This window comes from Schistocerca serialis, chromosome 7 (assembly GCF_023864345.2).
Source record: "Schistocerca serialis cubense isolate TAMUIC-IGC-003099 chromosome 7, iqSchSeri2.2, whole genome shotgun sequence".
Classification (NCBI taxonomy): domain Eukaryota; kingdom Metazoa; phylum Arthropoda; class Insecta; order Orthoptera; family Acrididae; genus Schistocerca; species Schistocerca serialis.
Window position 1 is genome coordinate 372832590 of NC_064644.1, and position 13965 is coordinate 372846554.

The 13965-nt window shown below is 45.8% G+C and overlaps 1 protein-coding gene across 1 annotated transcript in view; it reads left to right on the plus strand.

Moving 5' to 3' along the window:
* LOC126413097 (ski oncogene) overlaps window positions 1–13965 on the plus strand; it is a 251275-nt gene that overhangs the window by 49087 nt on the left and 188223 nt on the right. The window contains exons 4-6 of the mRNA XM_050082992.1: window positions 8234–8414; window positions 12319–12464; window positions 12573–12638. Coding sequence (XP_049938949.1) covers window positions 8234–8414; window positions 12319–12464; window positions 12573–12638 — 393 coding nt within the window. The remainder of the gene's footprint in view (window positions 1–8233; window positions 8415–12318; window positions 12465–12572; window positions 12639–13965) is intronic.

A 13965-nucleotide genomic window follows, 5' to 3' on the forward strand; every position in this document is an offset into this window, starting at 1 on the left:
ATTTCTCAGGATCTATGCACCCAAATTGCGTGGTTCAAATGGTTCAAATCGCCCTGAGCACTATGGGACTTAACATCTATGGTCATCAGTCCCCCAAATTGCGTGAAAATGTAATCACATGTCAGTTCTAGTATAGTATATTTGTCCAATGAACACCCGTTATCATCTGCATTTCTTCTTGGTGTAGCAATTTTAATGGCCGGTAGTGTATGTACCTGGCGCGCCAACGTCCGAGGGCTTCTCCGGGGTCATTTCCGGTGCGGTTCTCCTCTGCTACCTGCTCACGGTCGTTCGCTGCAATGACCGCGGAGAAGCCCTCGGACGATTGCGCGCCAGGTACACACAGTCTGCGGCCGCGAGCTCGGCTCCAGTTCACCACCGGCAATGCCAGCCACTCGTGCTGGCGAAACGTCAGTAAAGCCATTAGATGAACGTCTGCCGAAGAACCCGAGACAGAAGCCAATAGGCAATTTGTCAACAAGTGGCCACGAAAATCTTAACAATTTTGAACGCAGTACGTCTTCTGGTCTGACACGTAAAGGACTACTGTACCTTCAAAGCCTGTACTCAAAATAGCCACCACCAGCGTCGATACGAACTTGCGATCTGCCATTCAGCGATCGCTGCACGCGTTCTAGCACTTCAGCGCAAACTGCAGCGCAGTCAGCAGTAATACACTCCTGGAAATGGAAAAAAGAACACATTGACACCGGTGTGTCAGACCCACCATACTTGCTCCGGACACTGCGAGAGGGCTGTACAAGCAATGATCACACGCACGGCACAGCGGACACACCAGGAACCGCGGTGTTGGCCGTCGAATGGCGCTAGCTGCGCAGCATTTGTGCACCGCCGCCGTCAGTGTCAGCCAGTTTGCCGTGGCATACGGAGCTCCATCGCAGTCTTTAACACTGGTAGCATGCCGCGACAGCGTGGACGTGAACCGTATGTGCAGTTGACGGACTTTGAGCGAGGGAGTATAGTGGGCATGCGGGAGGCCGGGTGGACGTACCGCCGAATTGCTCAACACGTGGGGCGTGAGGTCTCCACAGTACATCGATGTTGTCGCCAGTGGTCGGCGGAAGGTGCACGTGCCCGTCGACCTGGAACCGGACCGCAGCGACGCACGGATGCACGCCAAGACCGTAGGATCCTACGCAGTGCCGTAGGGGACCGCACCGCCACTTCCCAGCAAATTAGGGACACTGTTGCTCCTGGGGTATCGGCGAGGACCATTCGCAACCGTCTCCATGAAGCTGGGCTACGGTCCCGCACACCGTTAGGCCGTCTTCCGCTCACGCCCCAACATCGTGCAGCCCGCCTCCAGTGGTGTCGCGACAGGCGTGAATGGAGGGACGAATGGAGACGTGTCGTCTTCAGCGATGAGAGTCGCTTCTGCCTTGGTGCCAATGATGGTCGTATGCGTGTTTGGCGCCGTGCAGGTGAGCGCCACAATCAGGACTGCATACGACCGAGGCACACAGGGCCAACACCCGGCATCATGGTGTGGGGAGCGATCTCCTACACTGGCCGTACACCACTGGTGATCGTCGAGGGGACACTGAATAGTGCACGGTACATCCAAACCGTCATCGAACCCATCGTTCTACCATTCCTAGACCGGCAAGGGAACTTGCTGTTCCAACAGGACAATGCACGTCCGCATGTATCCCGTGCCACCCAACGTGCTCTAGAAGGTGTAAGTCAACTACCCTGGCCAGCAAGATCTCCGGATCTGTCCCCCACTGAGCACGTTTGGGACTGGATGAAGCGTCGTCTCACGCGGTCTGCACGTCCAGCACGAACGCTGGTTCAACTGACGCGCCAGGTGGAAATGGCATGGCAAGCCGTTCCACAGGACTACATCCAGCATCTCTACGATCGTCTCCATGGGAGAATAGCAGCCTGCATTGCTGCGAAAGGTGGATATACACTGTACTAGTGCCGACATTGTGCATGCTCTGTTGCCTGTGACTATGTGCCTGTGGTTCTGTGAGTGTGATCATGTGATGTATCTGACCCCAGGAATATGTCAATAAAGTTTCCCCTTCCTGGGACAATGAATTCACGGTGTTCTTATTTCAATTTCCAGTAGTGTATGTCGTTTCAAATCATTCTTTGAAGTGGCTGAACAGGTTGACATCTAAATTGTGACATGTTTCAGCGTACAAGGTACACGAACGGACGCCATGCTTCCTACATAATCCATTAACATATCCGCTTTTTTTCGCGTTGGTAAATACCATCTTCTAACCAAGTCGTGCTACATCTACCATCACACAGTAACTGACAGAATCGTCGCAGTACAATCGCCGAGTACACGCAAAACAATGTAAACAAACACAACATCGTCGTCTAGCGTCTAAGAACTAGGATGGAACAAACAGCTGTCGCTATTTACAATGTTCACAATACGATAACCCGTAAACTACTTGCGCTGGCTTGCTGCAACAAACACTACTGGCACCATTTACGCTACTTCTAGGATTTTACTATCAATCGGCATTTCCCCATTAAAAAGATCGTAACTGTTGTAAAAAAAAACAGCACTTTCGCCAACGTATTAAAATATATGTAATGGCTGCAAACATGTGCCCTTGCCTACAATTCAGTTCTGTGAAAACGGAGTATCGATATTGCCGTTCATGTCCGAAATATTTGCGGTGCGTGTGCTAGATGGTTCACTTTGCTCATTCCGCGAGTCACCTCACGGTGTGTGGCGGAAGGTTCTTTGTGTACACTGTCATTTTTCCACTTTCTTGTTCCGGTCGCCAGTGGTATGCAGGAACAAAGATGGTTGGTAACACTCCGTGTGGGCTCTAATTTTACCTGCTTGACGATTCCGTCTGATATATGTTGCATTTCAGATAAATATTGAGACTGTAGAAAGCAGGCTTTCACGGCCAGTGTTGACGTCCCACGTGATTATTCTTTTATAAGCAGTACGTCGTGGTCCAAGGCATGTTTCTCTTCCTAACATTTCGTCTCCTAATGATGCCGACATCACCATAGGCTATAAAGACTCACACAGCAGTTCCAAACTTAAACGAGTTCAGCAAGCCCAGCTGAAGACGTTATCTGAAACTATTATCCGAGTGTTTATAACCTCTGATGATCTCTGAGTATTTGGAATCCAAACGCTAGCCGCAGAAATATCCGTTGAACCACGGCATCATGCTCATAAAAAAATTACCAATTTTGAGATTATTCTAAAATACCGGATAGGTATAGCGCTCTGAACAAGGTAAAAATATCGCCAGTGTAGTTTCTTTTACTGTAGCATAGAACACCTAATGTCGACAGTGGGCCGGCCGATGTGGCCGTGCGGTTCTAGGCACTTCAGTCTGGAACCGCGTGACCGCTACGGTCGCAGGTTCGAATCCTGTCTCGGGCATGGATGTGTGTGATGTCCTTAGATTAGTTAGGTTTAAGTAGTTCTAAGTTCGAGGGGACTGATGACCACAGATGTTAAGTCCCACAGTGCTCAGAGCCATTTTGATTTTGTCGACAGTGCCGACCTACGTCTAGTCGTTTTGACATCGTGTGTTGGCGTAGTACGAGCAACTTATTTCATGCCGCTGAATATGCAAATGTATAACTGTATTGCATTTATTATCTCTGGTTGCAGTTTTTTGCCGGGAACAGTTGTTATTGGTATTCAGATGTTACTAATATTTGTTGGCGACGTAGGTTAACGGTATCGTATTAGCTGTTTGTTTTCCTTACTTTAGAGTCAACAAACGATAATTTTTTATCGCTCAGTGCAAGAGAGGTAACCCGGCATAAATTTTTCTTTTTTTAGACACTTGTGATACTATTCAACTGAAAACTCCATAGAATTTCTTTTGCGATCATTAATACATTGAGTGCTCTGATAACATTCCAAGCTTCTGATATTTAAGAACGTTGTAAATGTAATAGACGGTAGATTTTTACCATATTAATAGTTAGGCAATATGTTATGTCTGACTGCTCCACATTTGTGACTGTACAAACATTTCACTTCATTAACCAGTTCTTGACATCCAGTAAAACGTGAGAAATATGCCAAAATAAAGCTTCAGACGACGCAATTATTTGCAAACTTCACCAATACAGTACTCATCTTCCCATACTCCAGTAAAATAACGTAACACACACATGACACATGTATTTCTGTCATGACGAACATTGTACACTCCTCAGTAGGTTATAAGGCAGACAGCCTTTCGCTAACAGATACAAGATGAAAAACTGAACGAAAAAAGAGAGAAATTCGTTCACATTTTACATGCATCGTTTTTTGTTGTAAACTACAATTACGTAAATAATGGTCGCGGAAAACGAGAGCAAAACGGCTATTACCTTCTCGTAGTTGCTAGCCGTCGGCTAAATCAGTCGTTCTGCTCAGGGCAGCGATGATCCGTTGCCAACTGAGTCCAAGGATGTACAAAACTAGGTTCAAATGGTTCAAATGGCTCAGGGCACTATGGGACTTAACTTCTGAGGTCATCAGTCCCCTAGAACTTAGAACTACTTAAACCTAACTAACCTAAGGACATCACACACATCCATGCCCGAGGCAGGATTCGAACCTGCGACCGTAGCGGTCGCACGGTTCCAGACTGTAGCGCCTAGAACCGCTCGGCCACTCAGGTCGGCTACAAAACGAGGGTAACACCAAAATAACACAGTACTATCCCTCATACGCTGGAGGAAACACACCGGCATTCAAAACAACTTTCAGTCGGAATGCATAACTACAGGTCACGCAAGGTTTTCAAAGGAATCTTCTACCATTCTTCCCGCAAAATAGTGGAGAGTTCAAGGAACGATGATGGGGATGGACAGCAATTACGCGTCATTCTCTCCAAAGTAGACCACAAAGACGCAATAATACCGAGATCTGGTGACTTTGGTGGCCGGGGTAGATGCGACAGTTCATCGTCATACTCTCAAAACCAGTTCTGTGAACATGGTCAGTGTCGTCTTGGAACGCAGCATCACCACTGGGGAACAAACAGTGTATCATGGGATGAACTTCGTCAGTCAAAATGGCCACAATATCCTTAGCAGTGAGTAACGCGACGTTTCATAGTAGCCATGGCCCCATGTCTACCCAAATCATGACCGAACCTCCGCCATGTTTCACTCTTGTGAAGTAATCTCGGCCACAAGACTCGTCCGACCAAATGACATTCTTCAATTGCTCCGTGGTCCTGGTTTTTATGGCCTCGGCATCACATTTTCCTATTACGGGCATTTGCATCATCGTGTGTGATTCGGTATTCTAGCTCGCCCTGTAATTTCTAGACTATGCTACTGACTGGATTCCCGAGTGCGACATTCAGTTCTGCAGTGACTTTTATAGCTGTCGCCATCTTATTTTTCGTCACAACCATCTTCACTGAGCGTCTCTCACGATTAGTCAACAACGTTTTCGTCTGTGTTGTGACAGCGGATGATGTTTACTGCTTTTCCTGTAAGCGGTATAAATCTTCGACACGGTGCCTCGATATACCATACAGCTCAGCTCCCTCGGATGCGGAAGTCCCCACCATGGTAACGGCAATAATTTGTCCACGTTCGAACTCACTTAGCACTCATTTCAGAGCTGTACTGAACACTGGTTTGATGACGAGTAAAGTTTGCAACTTATTGAGGACACTGCACAGGCAGCATTCGCTGTCGAATATAACGCTGCCTGCAGGCTTGGTTAGCATCTGCATTTATGCACAAGCATCTGTTTGTTGCGATGTTCCATATTATTGTCCAATCCCTGTATACGCTCCAATCGTCGCCCGTTCAGTATGAAACATATAGATATTAACATTTATTAGTTACATCATAAAACACAATGAGTAAAATTTCCTTAATAATAACTCAAAAACAAATATTTATGTTAAGTCACTCAATCGGAAAAGACAGCAGTGTGGTTGAATCTTGTCACACTGGAATGATACAAAGCTAACACGTACTAACGGATATCAGTGGCTGCTCTTCTTATACGGGGGCTAGAACGCCAGTCCGTCTGGGACTCCAACATCCCAATCGCTGACGACCATTGCCCTATAGTGCAGCGTGCTATCTTCGACCGAAATATGGAAAACAGTCCATTGTTCATTCAGACAGGACTAGAAATCTCACTGAATTGTATGCAAAGGCAATGTGATGTTCCATGTGAGGTAAGCGTGACAGGGAAAGGAGCCTGCGACCATTAGAGAATGTTCCTCATTTTACCCAAAAGTGTTAAGTACTGCGTCAGAAGTTTCAACGTGGTGGGGGAGAGAATCTGAAAAGAGAAACGCTAAGGCTCAGTCTTGATATTGTGGAAGTCAGTGAAGTGAAATGGAAAGAAGATGAGGAAAAATGGTTCAAATGGCTCTGAGGACTATGGGACTTAACTTCTGATATCATCAGTTCCCTAGAACTTGGAACTACTGAAACCTAACTAACCTAAGGACACCACACACATCCATGCCCGAGGCAGGATTCAAACCTGCGACCGTAGCGATCGCGCGGTTCCAGACTGTAGCGCCTAGAACCGCTCGGCCACTCCAGTCGGCTGAAGATGAGGACTTCTGCTCAGACGGGTACAGGGAAATATCAACAGTAGCACAAAACAGTGTAACGGGAGTAGGATTCTTTATGAATAGGAAGGTAGGACAGAGAGAGAGTTACTGTGAACAGTTCAGTGATAGGGTTGTTGTCATCAGAATAGTACGAGGGTAATCCCAAAAATAAGATCTATTTTTTATAAGTACATAGACCTGTTTATTTCTACAATGGCTTAGATCAGTTTACACCTTGAATATTTAGCTATTTTTTCGACATAATCACCATTTCTGTCGAGCCGGCCGTCGTGGCCGAGCGGTTGTAGGCGCTTCAGTCTGGAACCGCGTGACCGCTACGGTCGCAGGTTCGAATCCTGCCTTGGGCATGGATGTGTGTGATGTCCTTAGGATAGTTAGGTTTAAGTAGTTCTAAGTTCTAGGGGACTGATGACCTCAGATGTTAAGTCCCGTAGTGCTCAGAGTCATTTGAACCATATGAACCATTTGAACGATTTCTGTCGATGCATTTTTGAAGACGCTGTCGCAGTTTTTGTTTGTCCATGTCATACCAGCTCGTCTCCATGCTGTTCAGTAAGTTATGAACCTCTTCTTTCACCTCGTCGTCGGAGCTGAATCGCTTTCCGGCCAAATGCTCTTTTAACCTAAGGAACAGGTGATAGCCACTGGGCGCCAAATCAGGAGTAAAGGGTTGGTGGGTGATTATGTTCCACTGAAGCTGTGCAGGAGAGCATCGGTTTGCCGAGCGATGTGTGGGCGAGCGTTGTCATGGAGGATGTGTACGCCCTTGCTCAACATTCCTCTTCTCCGGTTCTGAATTGCCCGTTTGAGTTTTTTCAGAGTCTCACAGTAGCTGTCAGCGTTAATTGTGGTCCCAGCGATTCAGCTTCGCCGACGAAGTGAAAGAAGAACTTCATAACTTTCTGAACAGCATGGCGGCGAGCTGGTATGACATTGGCATACAAAAACTGCCACAGCGTCTACAAAAATGCATCGAAAGAAATGTTGATTACGTCGAAAAATAGCTAAATGTCCAAGCTGTAAACTCAGATAAGCCATTGTAGAAATAAAAAGGTCTATGCACTTACAAAAAAAATAGGAGACTTTACTTTTGGGATTACCATCGTAGTAGGGCTGACATATCTACACCTCATGATGTAGGTTTAACGTTCTAAAACAGGTCATGACGAGTATTGTTTGAATAATAGTAACGATAACGCCTAACTCAGGATGTTCGTATTTAAATAATAGACAGAGTGAATCGAAGCTCCGTAATCAATTTTTGAAGGTTTTATAGGGATACTTTCTGAGTATTTTGGTATGAGCGACGCGTTGTCTTCGGTGGCTCGTTACAGATTAATTGCATTTAGTCGACTTCTTACTCCTATTTGTATACATGCTCCACAGCACGACATTGACAAGCTCGATGAAGTGCGCTGTGTCTCTTGCCTGGAAACAAAATTTTCCTTTCAGCCACGGTACTTCCCATTGACCACAGTAGCGCCCATTTTACTCTTCGTTATGTCTGAAATAAGTACTGCTGGGTTCTGCCTCTGGTTTGTTTTTGGAGCAGTGTGAGTTGTACGTTAACAGCGATGCACAGCTTTTGGAACAACGCGACTCTGCTTGCAGCGTGGCAGGAGGTGCGCCTAACTGCCTCGCTGCGCCGTTCTTGTGCCCAGGTACAACTCGTCGCGGGCCAAGTGCATCAAGTGCGCCATGTGCGGCCTCTTCTTCTCGCCCAACAAGTTCATCTTCCACTCGCACCGCTCGGGGCCCACGGCCAAGTACGTCCAGCCCGACGCCGCCAACTTCAACTCGTGGAGACGACACCTGCGGCTCAGCGGGTCGCCGCCCGAGGAGGTACAGTAGCCACATCCACATACCTACCTAGACCAGTGGGCCGGAGAACATTACCCCGACCGACAACAGATATCAGCCAATAGAAAAAAAACATATTAATGTCTATTATTATTTGCTTCAGCTAACTCCAAACAACCAGCTTATTCTTACACAAAATATACAAGTATTGATAAATCATTACTCTTTGAATACTTTGTTATTTATTTAGTTTTTTTGTAACAATTGCATAAGGTTCTTAGTAGTGTCTAGTTTTGAACCATTTAGTTCGTTTTTAAATCATTGCCTACATCAAACGGTACATTACTAACATAAAACACAAAGGATAAAATATGGGAACTGAAGAAAACTTCACAAGCTTACTCTACTTTACATGTGGCAAGGGCCTTATCGATAATACGCCTGGTCTATGAGCCTCTTCCACTTCTGCTTGTCCAATGCGATGTTTGTCCAGTTGCTGTTGCTGTTCATCCTAGTTGTGTCCTCCCGAATGTTATCTCGCCATCTGAGTCTTCCTCTCGTTCCATCTATTGTTCTGCTGAATGCCATTCTACGTAGTCTATTCTCTGTCATTCTTGATATATGGCCAGCCCAATTCAACCTTCTCCTCTTGAGCACTTCGACGATGTTACGGTGTTTGTACAGCCCTCTTAATTCTTTATTTCTTCTTATTTTCCATTCCATGTTATTTTCGTCATATAGAGGTCCTTAGTACTTTTCTTTCGAATATTAACAGTTTTTCTTCATCTTTCTTTCTAAATATTAATGTTTCACATCCATATACAGGGTGTTTCAAAAATGACCGGTATATTTGAAACGGCAATAAAAACTAAACGAGCAGCGATAGAAATACACCGTTTGTTGCAATATGCTTGGGACAACAGTACATTTTCAGGCAGACAAACTTTCGAAATTACAGTAGTTACAATTTTCAACAACAGAGGGCGCTGCGCTCTGGGAAACTCTATAGTACGATATTTTCCACATATCCACCATGCGTAGCAATAATATGGCGTAGTCTCTGAATGAAATTACCCGAAACCTTTGACAACGTGTCTGGCGGAATGGCTTAACATGCAGATGAGATGTACTGCTTCAGCTGGTCAATTGTTTCTGGATTCTGGCGGTACACCTGGTCTTTCAAGTGTCCCCACAGAAAGACGTCACAGGGGTTCATGTCTGGCGAATAGGGAGGCCAATCCACGCCGCCTCCTGTATGTTTCGGATAGCCCAAAGCAATCACACGATCATTGAAATATTCATTCAGGAAATTAAAGACGTCGGGCGTGCGATGTGGCCGGGCACCATCTTGCATAAACCACGAGGTGTTCGCAGTGTCGTCTAAGGCAGTTTGTACCGCCACAAATTCACGAAGAATGTCCAGATAGCGTGATGCAGTAATCGTTTCGGATCTGAAAAATGGGCCAATGATTCCTTTGGAAGAAATGGCGGCCCAGACCAGTACTTTTTGAGGATGCAGGGACGATGGGACTGCAACATGGGGCTTTTCGGTTCCCCATATGCGCCAGTTCTGTTTATTGACGAAGCCGTCCAGGTAAAAATAAGATTCGTCAGTAAACCAAATGCTGCCCACATGCATATCGCCGTCATCAATCCTGTGCACTATATCGTTAGCGAATGTCTCTCGTGCAGCAATGGTAGCGGCGCTGAGGGGTTGCCGCGTTTGAATTTTGTATGGATAGAGGTGTAAACTCTGGCGCATGAGACGATACGTGGACGTTGGCGTCATTTGGACCGCAGCTGCAACACGGCGAACGGAAACCCGAGGCCGCTGTTGGATCACCTGCTGCACTAGCTGCGCGTTGCCCTCTGTGGTTGCCGTACGCGGTCGTCCTACCTTTCCAGCACGTTCATCCGTCACGTTCCCAGTCCGTTGAAATTTTTCAAACAGATCCTTTATTGTATCGCTTTTCGGTCCTTTGGTTACATTAAACCTCCGTTGAAAACTTCGTCTTGTTGCAACAACACTGTGTTCTAGGCGGTGGAATTCCAACACCAGAAAAATCCTCTGTTCTAAGGAATAAACCATGTTGTCTACAGCACACTTGCACGTTGTGAACAGCACACGCTTACAGCAGAAAGACGACGTACAGAATGGCGCACCCACAGACTGCGTTGTCTTCTATATCTTTCACATCACTTGCAGCGCCATCTGTTTTTGAAAATTGTAACTACTGTAATTTCGAAAGTTTGTCTGCCTGAAAATGTACTGTTGTCCCAAGCATATTGCAACAAACGGTGTATTTCTATCGCTGCTCGTTTGGTTTTTATTGCCGTTTCAAATATACCGGTCATTTTTGAAACACCCTGTAACATCACAGGTATAATGGTCGATTGATATAAGCGGATTTTGAAGTTACTGCTAAGTGATCTTTTTCTTAGAATTTTGATGAAATTAAAAAGTGTCCTGTTTGCTTTTGCCAAACGGGCATCTGTTTCTACATCTGTTCTGTTGTTATTACTAAAAAGACTTCCTAGGTACTTGAAGTGGTCAACAGTCTTGAAATTGAATCCATCTACAGTCAAAGGTGCATCTTTTCTGGTTTTCTTACTTATGGGCAGGTATTCTGTCTTTTATTCATTAACATGTAATCCTGTTTTCTCAGCAATTTTGTAGTAATTTTGCATCATTCTGATGAATTCTCTTTTGGAACTACTTATTAGTGCTGCATCATCTGCATAGGCTAGTCTTGTAATGTTCATATCCTGTAGGAAAAAAGGGCGTAAACTTGATATTTTGGAGGAGCTGGAAATTTTCAAGCATTTACTTTCGAATGACGGACTTTTTCTCAACGAGCAGGTGCAGTTGCGCGGAAGAAGTTATTTCAATGGTATAAAGCCGCTGCTCGGCGAGATCTAACACTTTGATGTACCAACTACTTCTTGCAGATTCAGAGATACCTTTTCTTTCTACTTTTTACGGCTCATATACGTAAATTAAAAAACTTTTTTGGTTTTTATAACGTATCTATTATAGCAAGCAGTAATGTCAATTAATGAATTATTTCATTCTGGAATTTTTGTACTACAGCCAGTCATTCATTAGTTGTATTTTATATCATGCTGTATCCCGCTATTGTAATTACTTCATGTACACCGTTCAGGTGTTTGTTCATTTTCCTCCCTGCAGTTACGAGAGATACACGATGTTTCAGTTTTGTGTTGACTGTAGCAGAGGACACATGGCAGCCCTTAGTGGCTTGCACCTCTGTTGCATTTTGTTTTAATTCTGACTATCTGACGCTGTCAGGTATGACCGCAGCTTTCGTATTTTTGGTACGTTATGCTGTAACATTTAGTTTTAATTTTGTCCGAAGAAGGTGTCTCTTGTGACACCGAAACCTAGGTCACAAATTAATTGTGTTCGCGACTGAGGGCTGTGTTTTTCAAAATCTTGTATTATACAACAGTCGCTGATTGACAGCCATATTAAAAGCCTTTAAGTTGGAAAAGTATTGCTTGCATTTATTACGGACAACGGGGCAATGCCGTTCGTTCGAACAGCCACGCCGCAGAACCAATACACATCGTGAGTCTTCGTCTGCGGGTAGTACACGCCGTCCGGGAACAGCATCGTGCGCGTGGAGTGGCATCTGTCGAGCTCTCCCTGACAGATCTGATGCGGTCATTATGACCGAACTTGATAGCCTGATAATTTGTTAGTGGTCATTGACTGGAATTAAAGAAGAAATTCCTGTCCAGCTTACGAAATTTTGTCCGTGGTGTTCGGGGTGACGGTGTATGAAGTGCATGCTGACTGTATTGCCGCCTCTGTAGAGCTACAAGACCTGTTTAGAGCTGCAGCGGTGCTCTGAGCCCTCAGCCAGCAGTGTACGGCGAGGTGATTGCAGTGCGGCCGCAGGCTGGTGACGCGGCGCGTGTGCAGGTGGTGCACGCGTGGGAGGACGTCAAGGCCATGTTCAACGGCGGCACCCGCAAGCGCCTCATGGCCTCGTCGTCGTCGTCGTCCTCCTCCTCGTCGGTCTCGTCAGCGTCGTCGGCCTCGTCACCGGCCTGCAAGCAGCCCAAGCTGGAGTCCGCGCCCCCTGCCGCCGCTGCCGCCGCCGCCGCCGCCGCCGCCGCCGCCGCCGCCTCTGCCGCCTCCGCCGCCCCCGCCGCCACCGCCGCTGCCGTCTTCGCGACGCCCGCCCCCGCACCTGCACGCGTGCCACCCTTTCCGGACCTGCCGCTTCCGCTCTCCAGGAGGTGCGTTGTCTGTACTTGTCTACCACTGTCGCTCTACACGTACTTGGTCACGTACTTGGTCCAGCAGCTCAGTAAAAGCTCTCGCGCATGATGATGAAGGGGGAATGCACAATGGACGCGTTAACATTAAATATAATGGAAACAGTAGGTTAAGTTACATATGAGTTAATGTCATAAATATTCGATGTTTAGTACGTAAAACCTTTATGATTAAAGACGAAAAACGGTAATTATGTTGGGACTATAAGTTTCGGATTATTTCTTTATTTGAACTGCAACTTAGTTTCACGAATTACACAATTTTACAAAATAAATAGAACTAAATGGCTAAATATACAAATTAATACCTAAATTATCAATCCATTGAAGGGCCGTCTCTGATATGTCAAAGAAATCGTCCGGATTTCCAGGGTAAGTCCGTCTGCTAAAGCTTTTTACAATGAGTTTGATGGTCTGGTGTTCCTTTCCACAGTCACACAGAGAATCTGAAGCGTGGAGGCTTTCTGCACAGATGCCGTGGCCTGTACGAATCTTGTAACTAATTCCATGCCGCCTAGTCTTGTCCCAGGTTTTATAAGAGTGATTTTCCTCATTAACAATAATATTCCACGTTTTTGACCACTCCCTGCTGATACTGAAATCCCCTGCTTGTGGCGATTCTACCAATATGGTAGCTGAATGGCTGGATTTTAATCGGCTCAGTTTAAGTGCAGGCACATCCCAGTGGATTGGGAGATAAGGAATTTCAATTAATGTTTCATGTTCCTTGGAAGGGACAATCTTTCTTCCATGACCTGGTGGCACAATGTGGCTTAGAGGTGGAAGAGGGGTAGATCTTATGCTACCTGTTTGGTCCTTATTGCTGCATTTAGCTGAACATCAATTTTTCTCACATGTGAGCTATTAAGCCACACTGAGGCGCAGTATTCGGCAGCATCGTAGATAACGCCTGTGGAAGAACATCGTAGTGTTGCAGTTCTTCCAGCTCATGAAAAAAACTCAGATTCTGCACGACATTGTGTGATCTCAGCTTAATTGCAGTGTTTTCGACGTGTTTCTTGTACGGCAAGGTTCTATTAAATGTTACTTCTAGATATTTAGAGATGTCTTGGTAGCGGAGAACTTAGCCATTAAAGGCGACATATAGCTTTGCACTCGCCATTCTGTTTTTGAGATGAAAGCAGTTAACTTCGGTCCTCGTTGGATTTGGTGATCTCCAATTACTGAAGTATTCATGCATCTGCATTAGATGTGCAGAGAGTATCTCTTCACCAGCTTCAAGACTTTTGCTTAATAGCCCAATCAAGGTCGTCTGTACAAATGAATG